We start from the raw sequence: 21,427 nt of genomic DNA, 5'->3' as shown, positions 1-21,427 counted from the left end.
TTCTTTCTTTCTTTTTCTTTCTTTCTATCTTTCTTTCTCTTTCTTTCTTTTCTTTCTTTCTTTTTTTTTTTTTTAAAGATTTTATTTATTTATTCGACAGAGATAGAGACAGCCAGCGAGACAGGGAACACAAGTGGGGGGAGTGGGAGAGGAAGAAGCAGGCTCATAGCGGAGGAGCCTGATGTGGGGCTCGANTTCTTTCTTTCTATCTTTCTCTTTCTTTCTTTTCTTTCTTTTCTTTCTTTTCTTTCTTTCTTTCCTAATATATGCTCTTAAGGTATAGACTTCTCTATAAACACAGCCTGAGCTATACACTAATGTTTTGATATATTGTGTTTTCATTATAATTCAGTTCAAAATTTTTCTAATTTTTATTCTGATTTTTTTCTTCAATTCATTGTTCATTTCAAAATATATTGCTTGATTTCCAAGCATTTGGTAATTTTCTAGTTACTTTTTTTTATTTAAAAAACTTTTTAAAACTTTTACTTATTTAGTAATCTCTACCCCCAACTGGGGCTCAAACTCATGACCCCAAGATCAGGGGTCGCACATTCTACTGATTGAGCCAGCCCAGCACCCCTCCAGTTACTTTTTGAATAATTGATTTTCAGTTTAATTCTGTGGTTGAAGGACATACTCTAAATCCTCCAAAATTTTGGGACCTTGCTTTATAGCCATGTATATGATCGGTTTTGCTAAGCCTTCTGTGTATATTTGAAAAGAATGCTTGTTCTGCCAATTGTGTAGTATTCTGTGTTTGTCAGTTAGGTTCAGATTTTCCGTATCATTAGTTTCTTTCTGAGATCACTTTCCTTTTAACTGAAGAGTTTCCGTAGTATTTCTTTTAGTGTAGCTTTGCTGATTATAAATTCTCTATTTTTAATTGTCTGGAAATCTGTTTCATCTTTAGTTTTGAAGATATAGCAATCCTCCCTTTGAGCTCCTTGAAGGTATCTTTACATTCTGATTTGATATCTGTTTTTCCCTGGAGAACTCAGCTCTTGATATTATTATTACTCCTTTTTGGTAATTACCTCTTCCCTCTGATGTTTAGCTTTTCTTTGTCTTTCGTTTTTTAGCAGTTTGACTATCATGTGGCTAGGAGTCCATTTTCTTTCTTTTTTCCTGCTTGGGGTTCATGTGTTGGGGTTTGATGTCCTTTTGTTTTAGAAATTTCTCAGCTGTTATCTCTTCAAATAAAACTGCCCTATTTTGTCTTTCCTCCTTTCTGGCATTTCAGTTACATGTATTACTGTGTCTCATTTGCCTCTGTGCCTTTTTTTCTGTTTTTCATCACTTTTCTTAATCTTCATGCTGTCACCTGCAATTTCTCTATTGACCATTCACTTCACTAATCCTTTTAATGTGTCAAGTCTCTCTTAAACCTATTTACTGAATTCTGAATTTCAATTATTACGTTTTTGTCAATTCTGGAAGTTCAGTTAGTTTGTTTGTTTCTTTGATTCCCAGTCTCTGGTGAGATTCTGATTTTGCCTTCTGTTTTCTGAAACCTATTAGTTATAGTTATTTTGAAGTCATCTGAGGGTCTGTTTCTGTTGCCTTTTTTTCCCTCTTGATCTAGTCTCTTTGTGTGCCTGGTAATTCTTGATCGAATGCCAGGCATTGTACAGAGACTGTACAGAGGCCCTGGAATGTATCTTCTCCCCCAGAGTGCTCCACCCTATTCCCTGTAGGCCACCTGAGGGACTGAGCTGACTGGAAGCTTGCTACAGGTTTGATAAAGCTCAGGCTACTTCTGATTTACCCTTATTTCTAGGGCTTGGCTTTCCAAGGCTCCAGGGCCCCTCCTTTCTTGGTGAGCTCTGAACCCCTATGTTTTCTTCTTCAGTTCTGTGAGACTTCTGAAAATTCCACTTTGCCTTTCAGTGGCTTCTTCTTGGCTCCTTAGTCTCTTGCCTTAAATAGCTCAAGAATGTGACAGATGCCTTAAAAGAAGAAAACCACTGAGTGTTGGCTCATTGTATTTTAGTTCCCTTCTCTCCAGAATCCTGGTCCCTCAAGGCCTAGCTCTCTTGGCAGCCTTGAGCTCCAAAGGACTGTTGCCTCTCCATACTCCTATGAGATTGCCAGAAGCCCTGAGGCTTCTCTACCCTTTAGCTAATGCTGTTTGCCCAACTCTCAGCCTCCCTTCCTGCATCGAGAACTGCCAAAAAACTCAGTGTGGACAAGTGGCTCCAGAAGTGAGTACTTAACCTCTCTACAGTTCCCTTCCCTTCATAATCTTGGCCCTCAAGGCCTATTTTGTCTTGGTCCTTTTTAAATTTCAGCTTTTAAAATTTCTTTCTCAGAGGAGAGTGTAATTCTTCCCCAAGCTACTCCACTATAGCTGGGAGAAGAAGTCTCAACTTAGCTTTTGAGGAATGATTAGTTTGCCAAGCAGAAAATGGCCATGCCAGGTAAAGGAAAGAGAGTAAGAACTAAAGCAAAGTCAATCAAACACTGGTTAGCAACATCAGACACCGATGGCACGGATGGCCCTCCCAACTTTTCTTGGGCTTGCTAAGCTTTCCTGCGGCCTGCTGAGCCCGCCATATATGCAGGGCCTCAGAAGATGCCTGTCAGAGGGTCAACGAAGAACTCAAGACTAAAGAAGAATGTCGTCGGTGAGGCCAGTATTCACAGTGTGGAGACTCTTGTTGTGGAAGAATTCTGTTGTCGGGGTACAAGTGGATATCCAAAGTATGTACGCATGCACAGACACACGTGCACACCCCTCTACCTCACAGCAGCACAGTAGGCGGGATTGTTCAGGTTTTCTGAAGGAAGAGATTAAGACCCCAGGGAATGTCCTGCATTTATTGTGTCACATCTATTTTTTATGACAACCTTCAGTCCTCTTCCCGTGGGATTCATTCAGTGCCTGTCTCGACTTCTCCCTGTCAGGAAACTTGTACAGTCCTCCCTGGCCCCACAGAGAGCCACCCCTCAAAGAGGTTAGAACAATTGAGTTGAAGGAAGAAGGTTATTAACTATTTCCTGAAACTGAGTCATTGTGCTGCAGGGACTTTGATCTGGAGAGGTCTGATTAATGTGGACACAGTGACTTGGAACTTGCGGGGGCTGAGCTGCTATGGTTAGCTCTCACCCTCACCTAGAAGCCCGGGCTTATTAAATAACCTGTGGGGGAGGGGCTGGGCTCACCTGAGAGTATAGTCTCAGGTGCTCTGTTTATTGATCTACACACAGATTGATTACCTATTAAAACAATGGTGATTTATTTGAACCCCAAGTAAAATAGCATTCTGTCTTAATTGATCCAGATGATGTTCAAATTAGTCTCATTTCAAAAGCTGTGTCTTACTCTCACTTCCCTATCTTACATAATTTTGTAAAAGGAGCATTTTCTACTCAGAAATTTACCAAAATATGTGGCTTAAACTGGTGTACGTGGTTCTTTGAGAGGTTACAATTCAAAACCCATTTAATAATTCATTTAACGAATCAAAATTCAGTTAATACATTTCTTTAAAAACCCTCATGCAGCTGTTCTGCTAGGCACTTACGTGGCTCCTGGGGTTTCCTCTTCACAGGAAGCTCTGGTGGCAGATGCCATTATTGTCCCACCTTGCAGATCTGGAAACTAAGTCCCCTAACCTCTCAGGCTTAGTTCACTAGGCAATAAAGCAGAGAAAATGACGGTGCCTGTGTGTCAATGAAATGTGGTAATCCACAGAAGTACTTAGGGACACACAGCCGGCTGGTGGCAGAGTGGGTTTGAACCCAGGCCCATATGAATCTAGCTCTTTTCTACTCTACCAGGATACTAACCTCTCAGGAATTTGCAGGACAAGGGGATTAGCTGCTTGCTGATTAGCTGACTTAGACATCCCCCCACCTCATGTTGGTGCTGTAAATTCCAGCATGGGTGCCTGCATGCATACGTCCCCTACCCAGGGTTTTTTGCAGTGAGGGCAGAGTTCTGCCTCTTCTGTAGAAAAAGAGAGATAACATGGAGAGAGAATTCAACAAGAGAGGTAGTGTTTGTGTGGCATGTGGGGATGGAAAGTCCAAGCAAAAGATCTAGGGTGGTAGTGCTCCCTCAGGCCGAAGCCCTGGGCTGGTTCCGGAAGTGAGTGTGGACCACCTTTGAAGAGCCTCAGTGGTGTCACTGGGGAGAGGAAGTGGTTGACTTCTTGCCTGCACCCCTTCGTGTGCCCCCAGCAGACATCGCCAGAGGATCCCAGAAATCTTGCCCTGAACCTGGATGGGTTGTCATCAGGGTTGTCATTCAAGGTGAAACCTATTTGCCAGCCCTGGATCAGGTGACTTCTGAAGACCGAGTTTTCCAGGCTGAGACTCTGCTTAGTTCCTGATTTCAGAATGCAGAATATATCTAGTTACCATTATAGATCCTATTTTCTGTCTAGAATGTCCCCTCTTTTTTCCTTGCAGAGTATGCTCGCTTTTCAAAGTCCAACTTAAGCATCTTTTCTGTTTACTGTTTGTCTTCCCCAGAGGTCAGTCCAATCTCTTATGTTTCTCTGCATCTGCACTGTCCAGCCCAGGGCTTAGCTGTGACAGACGCTCACCAAGCACGTGTCGGGTGGGCGGCTGAGCTGAGGCCCATTGCGTAGACTTAAGAAACCAATTGTTCACTGTCTAAGCACCTTCGACGTGGGTGCTCTGCAGTGCACAGCAGGGCCCCAGGTCCAGCGGTGGGGGGGGGTGGCGTGGGGTGTAGGGTGGCCTAGGGCAGGACTTCGAGGTCCAACAAATGAGTGCGTTCCCAGCCGTGCTGCCTGATGTGTGGCCTGCATCAGATGACAGAACTGCTCTAAGACACATGTCCCTTGCTTCTGAAGGTTGTTCTAAGGGCATCATGAGGCAATTCGTTAAGCATAGAGTAAGCACTCAATAAACAGTAGGTATTACTTATATAGAAGCTCACATTTTAATGAGAGAGAGATTGAAGTGCAGTAGCCAAAGAGGGTGGAGTCCTTGGTACATAGAGCGACTCAACAACTGTCTAGACCTGGAGCCACAAAGGAAGGGGACACACCAGGACCCCCCAGCTCTCCTTTTGGAGACATGCCCTGCAGAGACCCTCATGTGTGTGCACAAGCAGCCACAGGCAAGGGGGCATGGAGCTCCGTTTCCAAGACTGACCAATTTGGAGGCAGCCGCGCTGCCTGTGAATAGGGCAGTGAATGAGCGAGATCTGTCTGATTCTGGAACAGCAAACAGAGGTTAAAACATGAGCTGGAGCTTTGTGTGCTAGCACAGGAAGATGCTTGGGAGATGTTGTTGGGTGAAAAAATCAGGTTGTAGTTTACTCTGTGCGTGCACACTTAACACACGTACAGTCTCTCTGTTTTATAGGTATGTGCGATTTATGTGGATATAGAGAAGAAAGTCTGGAAAGATACACTCCAAACAGAAAACTATGGTTACCCCTGTGCAGTTCAAGGGCATTCAGTATTATATAAAAAGAGTCAGAAGGGACTGTAACTTATCTGCTATGTTTTAAATTTTGTAAAAAAATATATATAGTTAGATAGATAGATAGATACTTATATGCAGCTTGTGTAATTAAAAATTAATAAGAATATAGAGACATTGCAAGAGAAGAATCGATGATGATTTGGGCCAAGGGAGAGGGAGGTTCCCAGTACAGTTGGGAACCAGATCCCAAGCTGACAGTTGGCAGGGACCACACACAAAGATGAGAGCTGACCCTAGAACTGTGTTCCTGGTTGCGCGTTTGTGCACATGCACACACATGTACGTGTGTGACTGTGTGGGAGGGCATGTATATGTGAATGTGAGTGTACGTGTGTGAGTGCATGTCCGTGTGTGCACATGTGTGTCAGTATGTTGTCTTCTGATCAAGGCTTGGCCTCTAACTCGCCTGATGCTCTTTCTTTGAATTTCTCCATCAAAGATGGAGACTGTTGGACTAGATCTGTGGTTTTGAATGTCCTTTAGCGGTGGCTCCTGTTCAGAAGAAATCTGATGTGACGTGTGAACACGTGAGGCGCCGATGAGCTGCCACTCTGGATGGAGCCAGAATGGACATCGAGACTCTGGCATCAGAAGCCCAGCTCCTGGAAGGCTAGGGGTCCGGGGGAAAGTGGACTTCTTCCCTTCCAGGCTGCCCCATCACTACCTTCGTGAGGGCCCAGCCCACTGCCCTGGAGTCCTGCATGTGCTGCTGGCTGGGTTTGGGCTGATGTGCCATCTCACGCATTAGCAGGGAGATGACAGAAGATGAACCCTGAAAGCAGGCAGCGTGGCTTTTGCTGGCAGGTGTAGCCAAAGGTTCTATCTGGAACAAAGTTGAAATGTTACTGAGCAAAGGATACCTAGAAATTCGCCAGTGGTTTTGTGTCACATAAGCCATCAAGCACTGGGCAGCGGCACTTCCTGCTGTGCTGCTCAGGCTTGCGGGGGCCGGGGGGGGGCAGCGCACAGCGGTGAAAGGGCCGAGAAGCTGAAAGACAGAGAGGGAGAAGCCTAGCCAGAGGATGTGCCTATATTCGTCTTAGAAGGAGACTCTGATTGGTACAGGCCTAGAGCCTTGAACTGCAGCTTGAAAATTTAAGTTAGATCTAGGGAAGGACTTCCGGACTTGCAATGAGTGCTCTTAACATAATGGAGGGAAGGAAGCTCTACAGCCTTTATCTTCCTCTGGAGATGTTTAAGGAAAAGCCAAGTATTGCTCTATACCCAGAATGTGGTATATGCCAGCCCTCTTCCCCATCTGATCACAAACAACAGAAGGGCCACTTCCTCTGCGTCAGTGTTCTGTTGGCCTCCCCTGGCTGGCAGGCAGCCGGCCATGGGGTTTCTCCCTGGGAGAGTTTCCTAGTGGTTTGCGCCTGACCCCTGCTTAGGGCAGGGATACTGTCCCCACTTCTAGTGACTCAGTCTGGAGCTCCTGCTCTGGTTCTGTGGGCCATCATCCACAGCAGGGAGTCGGGGAGGGCCTAGTTGTATTTGCCCATAACTTCCTGGTTGTGAAAACTTTGACAATCACTTCTCTTTAAAGAGAGGGTTAGGTGATGGTGATCTGGACCCCCCACTGGGGCTGGTGCAAGACACAGCGTGTACATGATAGACAAGACGTGCTCTTCGCCTCCGCGAGAACACAGATGCCACCGGCCTGCAGCCTGCCCACCTCTGCAGACAGCACCCACCCCCTCCACATGTGTCTCCCAACATGTCCCCCGGCCCATCCCAGATTAGTTAGCTGTGTCTCTGAGGTGCCTCATAGAACCTAGGGACACTTCCTGGGGTGCAACTTAGAGCATTGTTTCACACTTTTGTGTTAGAAGCACCATATTGTGGTCAGGAACCTTGTTTTACTCATCTTTGTATCCGCGGGTCCCGTACTTATGCCTTCACTCTGTATTTAGTGAGTGGAACCACTGTAACATATGGTAACTGCTACAGCAGTGTATGGAAAAGCCAGTCTGGGAGCGGAAGAGATGGAGCAGTTAATTCTTCTTGAGCACAGTGGGGCTTCAGAGATGGATTCATGTTTGTGCTGGGTCTAGGCAGGCTCCGCTGTCCATGGTCAGTGTACGCAGTCTGAGAGTGGCTCCTTTCTCTGTGGGCTGTTAGAAGAAGGTAGGGCACTGGTGTTGGGGGAGAAGCAGATACTGAGGGGGTACGGATGAAGCTCAGATGTGGCTGGAAGGGCGGGCTGGTCCATTTGTAAAGGGCCTTCCGTGCATACGAAAGAATTTGGAATTCACCCTACAGGCAGTGGCAAGCCATAAAAAAGCTTTTAAGCAGGGAATTGATATGATCGAATTTGTGTTTTAGAAAGATAACTGGCAGCTTCTGGGAGATGAAACGGTAAGGGTGTTGAGGTGGGAGGGAGGAAGCCTGTTTAGGAAGCTGCCACAGTACTACTAGCCGGGATGACTCACACATTCAGCAGACACGTGCTGAGGGGCCCCGTGCGGCACGGCCCAGGCAGGGCACAGCCGTGGGCCCTGCAGAGAGGGTTCCCTCGCTCAGGGCAGCCGGATGGACAAACGTTCAGCAGTGAAATAAGATGATTCTAAGTGCCGTGAGGAGAATAAAAGGAGATAATGGGATAGAGAGGACTGGAACTTCTGGCCAGAGGGTCAGGGATGGACTATCCGACACTGGAGCAGCACCAAGCAACAAGAAGGGGCTGTGCAGATACCCAGGCATGGGCGTGGTCGATCCCTGGGAGACTCTGCGTGTCGGTGGGAATGGATGAGGAGCGGGAAGGCAGGGAGGCTCCTGACCAACGGCTGGACAGGAGCATGAGCATAAGCGCTTGGAGGGTTTGTGTACCATCCCCAGGGCTGTAGACAGATGAGGGGTTCCTTAGCCGCCCCAATACCAGAGAAAGGAGGGGCAGGGGAACCTGTCTGACGACCATGCGGGGGGCAGTGGGCTCAGCGATGGTCCTGTTGTGTTCAAAGCTCCTAGAGCCCGTTCCCCGGGTGGACCCCACTTGGCGGGCTCTGAATGGCAGCCATGACTCTAGGGCAAGGGCAGCCTCCAGGGGCAGCCAGCCTCTGCCCTGTACTTTCTTACTGCTCAGAGACCCATGACTCAGGAAGGTGGACTTAGAGATGACAGTTTGTTAATCCCCTCCCCTCTACAAAGACAAAAATGGCATTTCATTCCCAGCTCTATTAGCAGACTCGCCTGGGGACTAAAGCGCGTGTCCCCAGAGGCCCGGCTGGGGCTCTTTTCCTTTGTGCCACTTTTGTTTTCTTTTGAGTGTTACATTTAGATTAGCTTCTGGGGATTAAATGTTATTACAGTAGAGGAATCGTTGTGTTTTGGGTTTTTCTTCTTCTTTTTTTAATCGGTAAAGAGGTTAGGGCTTAGCATTCTTGTCATTAGATTTATTTTTCCTGGTCCTGTTGCCTCCCCTGTTCTGGTTCTTAAGAGAAAGCTTTTGCTTGGGTTTCATCATGGTCATTTCTGCCTGGGAAGGAGCAGCCTCGTCGCAAGCGGGGCCTTTCTGTCTAGCTTGAGGATGGGCCTTAGCACAACAGCAGCACCACCTCGCCCTGCCCTGGACCCACTCTGGGCATGCAGCACTTGGGTGTGCATGCTCATTCCTCCCAAGAAAGGAGCCCTGGCAGAGGGTCAGGAAATTGTCAAGTGGTGAAATGTGGCAGAACTAAAGAATTCCCCTAAGATCTAATCACTGTCAACCACACTGCCCCTCTTTCTGCAAGCAACAAGGGCTCTGGGCTCTGCTGACTGCACCAGAGGCTGCCAGCAGGACCCGCCGTGGCAGAGGCTGGCAGAGGCTGGGTACCGTCTCCTGGTATCTGATTCTTCCAGGACAAGGGTGGATGTTCCAGAAAGATTTATTTCCCTGCAGCACTCTAAAAGCATACTCATTTTAACAGACCTTAGAGTTCAGTGGAGGCCGGTATCTCAGGTGGTTGGATTTCAAGATCCTGACAGTCTCCAGGCCTTAGGAAGGAAGCACATGGCAGGGATGATGCAGGCTGTGAATGGCTGAGGTCTCCACCCACTGCCATCAGAGTTGTCTGTCTCTGTGCGGACCAACAAGAGGGGCTGCCCTGAAGGGTTCACCTTCAGAGAAATGGCGTACATGGTATGGCTGGCCTTGGTTCATGCTTATCCCAAGGCTATAGATCCAGGCTGGAGTGCACCCTGAGACACCCAGTTCGACCTGTGGCCATTGGTTGCTGGTTTTATTGTACAAGAAAGGGCTTTTGTTTCTGGAATAGTCAGATCCAAGGGGGTTGAGACCCATGATTCCGAGCCTTCTCTGTAACATCCAGTCTCTCTCTGAGTTGAGGGTATCCTCACTGGGCTATGATTCCTAAGAACTCTCTAAAGTGTTCCAAAACCATCACTCCCACTGCCCCTGCCCCTACCCCCTACCTCACCCCGCCCTACAAATGAGATGAGGTTCTGTGTCACTCTGCCTGTTGGCATTCCTGAAACTGCACGGCCCTCAGGGTCATCTAATCTGATCCCAGATATAGATGAATCCTTCCTGGGGTGCTTGCCCCCAGGAGTTCTACTGCCTCCGTGAAAATGAGCTTAGTTGCCAGCGCCCGTCTTTATTAAGCTTCCCGTTTCATCTTTCATGGCCCTATTAGAGAAGTGCTCTCTCACGGAGCTCAGGGCTATGTCTTGGGAACTTCCTAGCTCTGTCCTTGGGACTTTGTAGAGCTCAGTGAAGGTGCCTTTGCATGCCAGCCCTACAGATATTCAAAGGGAACTTTTACATCCCTTTGTAAAACATTACAGCTTTATCCTTCCAGCACTAATGCCCAGTTCCTGAAACCACCCAATGAGACACATGCCTGGCTTCCAGTCTCCATTTCCAGCCCCTGTGCTCCCTATTAGCAGCAGGCTCTGGGAGCCAGAGCAGGCTGACCAGCCCGAGTGCAGTGCAGCCATCACTTCCCTTGTCTAGACACTGGGCTCTGTCTGTAGCACACTCTCACTGGGCTGCAGCACCATATTAGCTTGATGGTCCACTGCCCTGTTAACTGGACCTCACTGACCATTCATACAAAGCTTCAGACAAACTTATCTCATGCATGGTCACTAATTGCTCTAGACTCGGGTTCTGGACCTCATATTTATCCCCAGTAAACGTCATTTGGGGTAGACTGGACTAAAAGTCCAGCCTATAGATTGATGATTTGGGTATGTGGATTCTGTCATCTGACATATTCAACTTCACGTCTAACTCTGTCTTCCATAAACTTGCCAGCTCTTCTCTTCAGCTAAGTCATTGATGAAAATGATAAGTTGCACAAGGCTCAAGATAGAATGCCAGTAGAGACCACCTCCAAAGCTGACCTTGCCCATGTGGGTCCAGGGATTCAACCAGTTCCTAACATACTTCCTTGGGCATCCAGCCTGCATTATTCCTCTTTTCCCACTGGATGGATGCAGGTAGAGGCTGGGCCTGGTGGGCCACTGTGTGGCCCTGGTCTCCCAGCCAGGATCCCTGTTACAGGGAAGAGAAGAGAGTATGGAATGATGTGTTTCTGATTGCCTTGTCTGTTCCTACTAATCACCTCTCCATTTTCTAAGTGCTCTGAAACCAGCCTCTTTACTGGGCCACTCTAGAATCTTATCTGGGTTCACCTATGTTTTTTGGAATGCATTCTTTTGAAAACCATGAAATGGAAGACTATTCCTTTCCAGTATCACAGTGTTCCTCATTCTCCAGGGTTCTGTAAAGGTCACCAATGGTAACCTGGTGGTCCAGGCCTCAAGTTCTCTTGGTGTTCTCAGGTGCAGGCTTTGAGAGGAGCTTGGTCCTCACCAGTCACCTTCCCGCCCACGAAGACCCTCTGTACTTTTTAGCTAGGATCTGTCCTGTCTTCTGGGAGGTGGCTGGGAATAAGAAAAAGACACGGGCTTTGAAGCAGAGAAACCGGAATTAAATCCTGGTCATGCCCCTCATTCGTTGGTTGAAGCTTGGCCAAGAGTCCCCTCTCTGGGGCGCAGTCCTCTCCTCTGTAAAAGGGGCGGGGGGGGGACTATCCANGGGGGGGGGGGGGGGGGGGACTATCCAGCGCCCACAGGGCTTTTGTGAGGGCTGAGAAGCAAACCTCTATCCATCCCTGCGCCTCCCCTTTTGCCCTCTGTCATCCACAGTTGTGTCTCCTTTGGAAGCAAGACAAAAATCAACCCATAGTTTACCTCTTCTCGCCGGGTCCTGCCCCTCCCTGTACCCTCTACTGCTGCCTGGTTCGTCTCCTCTGCCCAGACCGGGCCACCTGATCATCAGGAAGCCCTGGGGGCAGGCTCCATTCTTGCTGCGCGGGGCAGGTCTCCATGGAGTAGGGCACAGGGAGACATGAGGATTTGCTTCCCACACTCTATGCCCAGCACCCAAGGCCCTGCCTGGCCTCACCCCTGCTAGACTGGGGCTCCTATCTGTCCGTCCCATGGAAAGGCCCTCTGCCCCTCGTGAAGTCACCCCAGGATTTCCCAGTTACTAGAGGCAGTCAGTGCCCTTTTTGCTTAAACCAGTCCAGTTGCGGTTCTGCATATGGAAGTGAGTATTCTAGATGTGCCTTTCATTTCCATCCTGGGACCATTCCCAGATCTTCAGGACCCATTTATTGATTTGGCTCTGTTTTTCAGAGCTGATCCCCTGTGTCTTGCTGTCAGCCTCCCTCTGATCTTGGCTAGTTAGGCTGATGTGTGGAGATCTACTTGTGGTTTGGACCCTTTTAGCATGACTAGTCACAGGGACGCATGCACCTCACCGAGGCAGCTTGAGGAGCAGGTGAACTTTGATCAGAAGCCCCCCTCAGTTTGTCCCCCAGAACATTTCAGGTAGATATGCCTAATGTGCTCCACTCTACTTATGGTCCTAATCCCACTGCCCCCCACCCCATTCCCACCTCCAGAGCTCTCGGAGCTCCCATTCTTTGCAGTCTGCTCCAAGCTGATGACCAGAAGAAAGAGGATGTAGTCAATACCAGCTTACAGGCTCCTAGGGTTTTCTGTACTGGGAAGGAGGGGCCGGGACAGACACCACCGCAGGAAGGTCGGGACTCTACCCGTCTCACAGAGCTCTGACACCTGCCTGGCACAGGGAGACAAGGTTACCCTGTTTTTATGATGAGGAGACAGGACCAGCCTGGCTAACCTGCCCAAGATTGTTGAGTAAGGAAGTGGCAGGGCCAGGATCCAGGGCCTAACCTTTCTGTCCACAGCCTGGGTGCATTGGTGTTATCCTGCAGTGACCCAGAACCCAGGACCACTAAGGCGCATGTTTATAGGACAGCAGAGACTCTGGCAAGATGTTCTGTGCTGTTGTCCAGAGGAGAGAGCTGCTTCAGGTCCTTCGCCATACCCTTCTGTCCAGAGCCCTCAGTAGCCTCGATGGTGTGGTGCTCTGCAGATCTGCCATAATCCGGGGTTCGAGGTGTCCATAGACCACTTGCCCCAAAATCCATGGAATGCCAAGTCCAGGGCCGTGCCCCAAGCTGGGAGCCATGGAATCTGCATTTTAAACAAGCTCCTGTGTGATTGTTATGGGCTCTGCACATAGACCCACTGCCAAAGTGATGTGCTCTAGCCAACAAATTAATCGCTTCCCCAGAAAAGCCCCCAGGGAACTCCAGTAAATCCATCCCAGCTTCTAAATTGCAACAGTGGCCCTAGGGAAGCCACAGCCCTTCTCCTGAAGCCAGGAGTCTTCCCCCTGCCTGGGCCCCTCCCCAGGGTCAGGCCTGAGTCAGGACAGCCTGTAGTGACCAGTGGCCCTATGGAAGGGAGCACAGCACCCCGAGGCCTGTGGGCCTGGCATGGGCTCTTCAGGGGGACACAGACCTTTGTGCTGCCATGCTGGAGCTGCAAGGTGGCCCATGTGTCCCATGGCCAGGTGACACCAGGTTGCCATAAGTGAGCACGTGTGGACCAGGTACGGGGAGGCTGCAGCTCCCCTTTGGCCATGATGAGGTGCCCATCTGGACATTAATTCAGCAACCAACTTGTGGCAACCACAGTCATGGGGCTCCTGCCCTCTGGGGGGCCTGGGTCCCCCTGTTTGAAGAGTCACCTTTCACCACCTCTGAAAGGAGCACTATCTGGGTGGGATGGGGTCAGCATCTGGGTGACTGCCGAATGAGCAGGATGTCAGGCCAGGGCACAGTCAGGAGACTGGGTTCACACCTGTGCTGTCTAGTGGATGTACCCATGACCCTGAGAAGTAGCTTCACCTTCCGGGCCTCAGTTTCTCACTATAGCAGGGCCTCGAGGGACTTGCAGTCTCTAAGGCCTCCTCCAGAATTTAGGCCCTGCCCCCAGCCAGGTTCAGCCTCTTTCTGTACTTCTGCTATAGGGGCTGTGACTTCTTGGCTTCTCCTGTCATGTCTGTGGGGGTGCACCCTGAGTCCAGCAGGACCAAGGCAAAAAGGTTCAGGAAGCTTTGGGTGGCAGATTGTTTTCTTCTGGTGGTGAGAACAATTAAGAAGAGTTCATTCTTCCAGGTCCCACATTTACAAGCCAAAAAAAATCCCTAAATCCTACACATTGGTTTAGTCTGTCCCTAAAATACCCCCCGGAAGAACAATAATATTCTTTATTCACTATTCATGCTTTTTAAAAGTTATATGAGTCAATAAAATCATCTTTTAGAAAATTTGGCTGTTTTTATTGATCTTTAACACACAAGCCAAGTAAAACTAATCCAAATACTCCCTCTTCCTACACACACACTTGTTCACGTACATGCTAACACACTCGTACAGTCACACATACGTACGTACATACTAACACACACTTGCTCACATACACACTAACACAGTCATTCTCACACTCACATGCCAATGCACACTCATATACTTGCTCACGTATATGCTAACACACACTCATGCATGCACACACATACACACAAACATGCTGACATACACTCAGTCGTTAACGTATATACACTCACATACATGTGAACACGTTCACACACTCAGATACACACTAACATACACTCTCACTCATACTCATACACAAACACCTGCTCGTTCACATCCATGGTAACACACACACTCTGTCTCACTCGTACACTCACACAGTCCCTCACCAGATTGCTTCATTCCGTGTTGGGATTCCAGAGCTATTCTCCTGTCAATGGCATTAGCTGTGACTGTTTCCCTAGGCTCAGAGTCTGAGAGAAATTGGATTGAACCCACAGAAATCAGACCACTGGAATGCAAACGTGGAAATGTGCCTGTGTCTGTACATACACATATTTATTTGCTACTGAAGAGGATCTATTAGGAGCCAAAGCAGGAAACTCCTACCAGCAGATTCCTTAAGGAGGGTATGTTCACTTTTGTGTTGTCAAAGATGACTCTGGCTTTCGAGATTCTTTCTTTGAATTTCACAGGGATAGATGAATTGCCTCCCAGACTTTTCCATGATGACAGTTGTCAGGAATGCCCGGGAGTTTTACTTAAGCTAACAAATGATTACCCTTCCCATTAGCTCTACAAACAGGCCTCTAATTAGTGAATTGGCTAATAGCAGTCACCTCTGGGGTCATTAGCCCTGACAGTGCTGGCAATGCGCCGTGCACAGTGTCACCATCATAATGCGTGCTGTCAGGCTCTGCTGGGAGTCAGAGCTGGGGAGCCTCTGTAACATTGCTCTCCCCTTCTTTATCTTCTACATTAGTTCCTTGGGTCAAGGAAATTAACTCCTACCTCAAGCAGGTAGAAATTCCTAAATGTGGATTAGACACAGATTTTTTTAAATGAAAGGACTGAAGCAGTCGTCACATCAATCCTAGATGAGAAAACAATTTTTATGATCCATAGTTCTGGGTTTCAAAGACACCCCTAGTCAGGTTTGGGGGTCGTTTTGGAAACAGCACACATCTTGCTTCGTAGCTCTGACATTCACGTATGACTGCAAGTCACCTGCTCTGCCTTGGGTTGTGCAGGACACTCAACCGAGGCCTTCAGCAAACTTTCACCCTTCATCTTGGTTTCTGGTAAGCAGGATGGCAGCGTTGGCAGGAAATAGAGGGGCCAGTTGTTTCGGCGTGGCGTTCCTGCCTCTGTGTATCTCCTGGCTTTTGAGAGCCTTCCTCCCCCCAGCAAGTAGTCATTAGGGCCACTTGGGTGATCTTGAACTAGGAACACTTCCAGGGTATGCAGCCTTACCTGACCTAACCCAGCCTCACAGTGACTAGTCCTTGAATCCCAGACCTGCACAGTGACTAGTACTCAAGTCCAAGGCTCATACCCTGACTAGTCTGTGCTTACAGGGCTCACACGGTGACCAGTCCTTAAGTCCTAGGCTCCTAACCTGACTAGTCTGTGGGTCCAGAGTTCAGTGAACAGTGATTAGTTCATGAGTCCCTGGCTTACGTGATGACTAGTCCCCGAGTTCCAGGCTCACAGGATGACTAGTTCTTAAATCCCAGGTTTACAAGATGGCTAGTTCTTAAGTCCTAGGTTTACTTGATGACTAGTCCTAGAATACCAGGCTTACTCCCTGACCTTAGATCTTAAGTCCTAGGCTCACTCAGTGACTACTCTTTGCATCCCAGGTGCACTCAATGACTAGTCAACCAGTCTTTGAGTCCCAGGCTCACTTATAACTGGGTCTTAGGTCCTAAGTTTACTCAGTGACTAGTCCTCAAGTCCCAGGCTCCCTTGGTGACTAGGTCTTAAGTCTTAGGCTCACTCTGATCAGTCCTCGAGTCCCAGGCTCACAGGATGACTAGTATCCGAGTCCCAGACTCATGTCCTAGTGTCCTAGAGATGGGGACGGCGGCACACAGGTGAAGCACAGGCGTGCGGCCTGGCCAGGTTGCCGTGCTAGGAGAGTGCAGGATGCTAACAGTTGTGACAAAAGGCTCTCTGCATTCGGGTTTTGTTACTGTACAGATTCTTGCTACATCAGCTCAAAACCATGTGCAGCTTAGTCTAAATGCCTATTTAAGCAAAGGCCAAAAGTCTGTTTGAAGATAGAAAGGGAAAAATAGGATGTTCATAATACAAAGCTTGCAGCTAGCCATGGATGTAAAATTTATGACACTTCCCATATGGGAAAAATGAGTAGTGAAGCTGCATTTATTTGTTCAAAAGTAGAAATACATCTTGAGGAATTAAGGAAAATTACGAAAAGGTGATTATACAGCATAGCAAATCTCTAACATGGATTAAACCGAATTGTTTAGGAGGTAAAATGCCAGCGTCAACATGCGTTTCAAAAAAGGGAAGAACAATGCTGGGTTGGGTGGGGAGAGCTGAGCTCCTGCTTTTGCTTGGTGCTGATGTGGCAGGAAGTTGCTGGTTCACGGCCCAGGAATTCACAGAGATGGAAGGCCTTGGCCATTCCTGTACAGGTATTTATATACTTGACTTGTGTAAGGAGGTTTACATAAGACACTCCCAAATCAAATAGCTTCCCGCACCTGGGAACCCAGCTAGGACTGTGTGGTCCCACAACCCTGAAGCAGTCTCTCCTGTCTCCTCTGGCACCACCAAGGGAACAGTCAGGCAAAGCTGGGTTCGCATCCTCCTCCTGTGACTCCCTAACCCTGGGTCTGGAGACAAGTGGCTCACCTGCTCTGAATCTCAGTTTCCTCATCTGTATGGGGGAAGGGGGCGATCCTGCCCTTGCAAGCTGGAGGAGGAGAAGAATATGAGATGATGTTTATAGAAAACCTAGAAAAAGCTTGGCACAAAATAAAGCCCCCCAAATTGTTAGTCCTCGACTGTTCAGATACTGCCACTGCTAGCCATATATGGCTCTTATATTGGATTTCAATGACCTAGTAGAAAAAAGAACATAAAATATCTTAACATGTTGCTTACATGTTGACATGATAATATTTGGTTAAGTAAAATAACATTAAAATGAATTTCACATTTCTGTTTACTTTTTTAATGTGGCTACTGGAAGATTTTAAATCCTGTGTATGGCCTACCTCCTATTTCTGCCACATGCCACTGTTGGTCTCTGTCTTCCCACACCCCTTGTCTGCCTCCCTCCCTTCTTAGTGTCCCTGCCACCACTTTGCAGGTATCCAGCTGGCCACACACTGGCCCTGTGCCCCATGCTTCCACATGTAGCCCCCCTTCTCAAATGCAAGATGGCCTGGCAAGGATGGGTCTCATCCCATTACAATTTACCCTGACAGAGAAACGAAAGAATTCACTCCAGATCATGTAGGTAGAGAACTGTGAAAATAGTTTTCTTGCAAAATGCCCTTTTCTTACCCCCACTGCAAATGCATAAATGAAATTTAAGTGCCTTTGCCAAGGTCAGAAACCAGTTAGCTGATTAGGGACCAATCTAAGTCTTTTGGCTCCAGACCACTGGGATTTCCACCTTACCATACAGCCCTCCATTTTATTAGCTGAAGTACAGCAGGGTCTAAGCTGGCACGGAACTGAACTTGCTTACAGAATTTGAGAGGCTGACCTCCTAAGCACCACGAAAAAGCCTGGACAGTGCAATGTGGCAGCAGGTTGGGATGAGAGATGGAGCCAGGCACGGTGCCCCCCTGAGGACCAGTGTGCATCTGTGCCTCGTCTAGGAGGAGGTGGGGAAGACGGCACCTTAGAGTTCTGGTCTGGGGAACCGCATGGGCTCTGGAGTCTGATCTGGGTGGCCTCAGGCAAGCCACTCAATCTGCTTTAGCTCAGTGTTTGCATTTGTGTGAAGATTGAATTACACTCTGAGCAGGTGCTCAGTATGTGGCAGCGGGGTCCATCTTGCCATGTCCCTCTATAAAGGTTCTGAATGTGTACATGGGCTGTCTAGTGAATCAGTGGTCTCTCATCACATGTCTGTCACAGACCAAGTTGGGTGGCCGTGTATGCTTTGCATCCTCCAGTGACAACTGTGGGCAGAAAATGAGGCATAGAAGCTTGAAGGGGGCTGCGGGGGTCGTGTAGGGAGGTAATATCGCAGGGGCTCTTTCAGTCTCTTGCTGGGGTAGCTGGAATTACAATAACCCTCAGGGCCCAGGCCAGCTGAGGGTCCCTAAGTCTGGAATCCTCAGGTTGTCCTCCCTCAGAGCCATGTGACTGAGAAAATGAGGGATTCCCAGGCTATATAGAGAGGGCAGGCTGCAGATTATCTTGCTCCTGAGACAGCCAGCAGCAAGTCATGACCCCAAGAACCCAGAGAAACAGCTCTTCTATCTGGGTCACTGTATCCTCACTTTCCCGATTTGTAAAAGTACAGGCTGCAACAGAATCCATTTCCATCAAGGGAAATTGGCAAGGGGCCATGAGCTTGTGACTTTTGGTCTGGGGGCAAAGAAGCCTACGAGCAAAATGACCCTCCTCTCAGCCAGCGCTGTAGGGAGCGGAGTCCAGGCAGCATGCCTGAAAGCAAAGCCCCCTTAGTTCCAAAACCAGCCCCCCTGCATGCCTGCACTGACACGGCACAACTTTGTCTCCTCACATGTTTTCCCAGCTGTAAAATGGGGCTACGAGAGCAACCCAGTGAGCTGGCATTTGGATCACATGAGAGCATGTGTGAAAAATAGTAGACAGAGGGCCTGGCACATAATGAGGCTCAGTCAGTGGTAGTACATCTTATTTATTACTGCTGTCGACTCTGTTAGAACCCAGCATCCGGCTCAGACTTGCAAGTCGCAATTTTTTGGTACCATCAGCCACATTAAAAGACCCATGCCAATAAGGTTTTTAAATGAAATGCCTCTCATAATAGATAAAATCCCCATACCTGAGTCAGCCCAGCGCTTAGTCAGGAGAATTCTTCTGCCTGGGGCCATGCCACTTGGTAACCACAGCAGGGCATGGAAGAAAAGGTCAGCCCACTGGTTTGTCTGCGGGCCCCTGAGGGCCCGCTTCCCTCAAGACTAACTACATGTTAGTCCCTGCCGCTCCCCCACACAGGAGTTCTCCCCGCAAGCTCTGTGTGCACACCACCAGGGGCGAGGCACTCGCTGCCTCCCTGCTCGAGTTGTGGAGATGCTGTTCTGATTCTCCCTGTTCTCCCTGCACTGCCTATTGTCTCATTCTTCCTTTTGTTCCTCTTGCTCTTTGATGCCCCTGTAAATATTTCTGTGCACAGAAGAGGACGACAGGTGGGAGGGCACGTGTATTTATCAGACCCTTCCTGTGGTCCGGGCAAACCGTGAGGCACTCTGAATGTATTATCTCATTTATTATCCCTGTTCTGTAGACAATAAAATTGAGAGTCCTTGAAGTGAATGGGCTTGCCCAAGGTGATGGAGCAGCAGAGTCAGATTGCAGCTCACACCAGCTGCCTCCAGAATCTACCACTCACAGGGAGGTGTGGCTGGGGAACACAGCTGGGGCCAAACAGTGGAATTTTGAGTGCCAGGGATTTGGGCTTTTATTTGGATGCCTTGGGAAGTCATCAGAAGTGCCTGAACTTTGAAACGACGTGATCAGATGTGTGTTTTAGGAAGATAACTCTAGAGGTCGTATATTAAGTCTGTTAAACCACAGCTCTCCCATCCGATCCTTGTTCAGCTGATAATTTTAAACCTGAGTGCAGGAAATTACATTCATCTCTACCCGATTTCATGCTCATTTCAGCCTGTTGTTCCAGCCCATCTCCCGGTCTGTGTGTGCATGTGTGCGCGTGGTGGGGGGTAGAGGAGTGGGGGAGATGTACATACACCAGGAGAAGGGGAGGAAAATGCTTTGAGATGGCTTCCTGCCATGCAGCCACTGGCTTGTGACAGCTGTGACTTGTGACAGTGTAGAAAGCATGAATTTTATCTCTCACATACCTGGGCAGTGATGGAACAAGATGGGAAGCTAAAATAACATGACTGATCTTTTTAACAAATGCAGTGGAATATACACATATTCCATTGACTCTATCTCTGAGTAAATTGATTTGGAACTTCTACTTTAGAATTTCAGAGATAAGTGCAACGTTTGTTCGTTCCTTGTAATTCAATAAATATTTAGTTCCTACTATGTGCAAGTATGCCCATCCATCTTCATCCTCTATAATTTGTGGGTGTGTATATGTGTACAGATACGTAGTGACGCTGTAAGAGATGGACAGGTACGATGCTTAGTCCTTAAGTGTAGATTTGCTGCCTGCATATGGTTTGATACGCTTTTTACTGTAGCATCTTTAAAAGATTGGTGATAAAAAATATTTAGATGAGTATATATGTTTATAGTTTTTCAAAATGAAAAATAGTTACGTTTTCTGATTAGAAAAATGATATCTGAATACTGTGGAAAAAATCAATGCAGCAAAACATAGAGGAAGTTTAAAAATTTTTAAATCTCTCCATACTTCTGTTTTGGTCACATCACTTTGTACTTATAAGAACATAGACCCACTCTTGTACATAGATGGGATCATGAGCTCTTGGGAGACACACCATTCCAGTATCTTCCATTTTTCTCCTCATCCACATGCCATGAAGCTACTTCTGTGTCACTCAGGGTAGATTTACATCTTCATTTTTAATTACCGTACTATTCTTCTGTATGTCATACCAAACTTAAGTCACCAGTCCCTTATTGATGGATCCTTGGGTGTTTTCCAGTTTTTTCCCCAACACAGTGAATACTGTGACACACAGCATTTTCTGTCTCTGTGCACTCGTTTAAATCCTTCTAGAGGAAATTATTTGGTCAAAGGATACACACACACATAAAACTGTATATTTATATGTATTTATGTATTTACATTTTACGAACTGGCATCCAGAACAATGGAGGTGTTGTACCAATTTTCACTCTAGTGATGCTAGAGGACGGGGTACCTTTTCCCGAGACTTAGCAAGCACAGGATTGTAACAGTATTTCTAAAAACTTCGCCGATTGCAAAACCAAAACCAAACAAGTATCTGACTTTTAAAGCTCCTCATGTCTTCAGGCATTAGTGAGGTTAAACCCTTTTCTGTGTTACTGGCCATTTGTATTCCTTCTTTTATGGATTACTCACTTATGGCCTTTGCCCATTTTCT

At 47.8% G+C, this 21,427-nt stretch overlaps 1 protein-coding gene across 3 annotated transcripts in view; it reads left to right on the top strand.

The window, feature by feature from the left end:
• CHCHD6 (coiled-coil-helix-coiled-coil-helix domain containing 6) overlaps positions 1-21,427 on the top strand; it is a 238,782-nt gene that overhangs the window by 198,563 nt on the left and 18,792 nt on the right. Inside the window, exons 7-8 of one of the 3 annotated variants that reach the window (XM_034658882.1) lie at positions 2,009-2,204; positions 5,950-11,468. The exons of 1 other annotated variant lie outside the window; for it this stretch is intronic. In XM_034658882.1, coding sequence (XP_034514773.1) covers positions 2,009-2,204; positions 5,950-5,982 — 229 coding nt within the window. In that variant the 3' untranslated portion in view covers positions 5,983-11,468. Of the gene's footprint in view, positions 1-2,008; positions 2,205-5,949; positions 11,469-21,427 lie in introns of those variants that run through there. One more of the 3 variants, XR_002143494.2, reaches the window with a different exon arrangement.

Source organism: Ailuropoda melanoleuca, chromosome 4, assembly GCF_002007445.2.
Source record: "Ailuropoda melanoleuca isolate Jingjing chromosome 4, ASM200744v2, whole genome shotgun sequence".
Lineage (NCBI taxonomy): Eukaryota > Metazoa > Chordata > Mammalia > Carnivora > Ursidae > Ailuropoda > Ailuropoda melanoleuca.
This window is presented reverse-complemented; position numbering and strand designations above follow the sequence as displayed.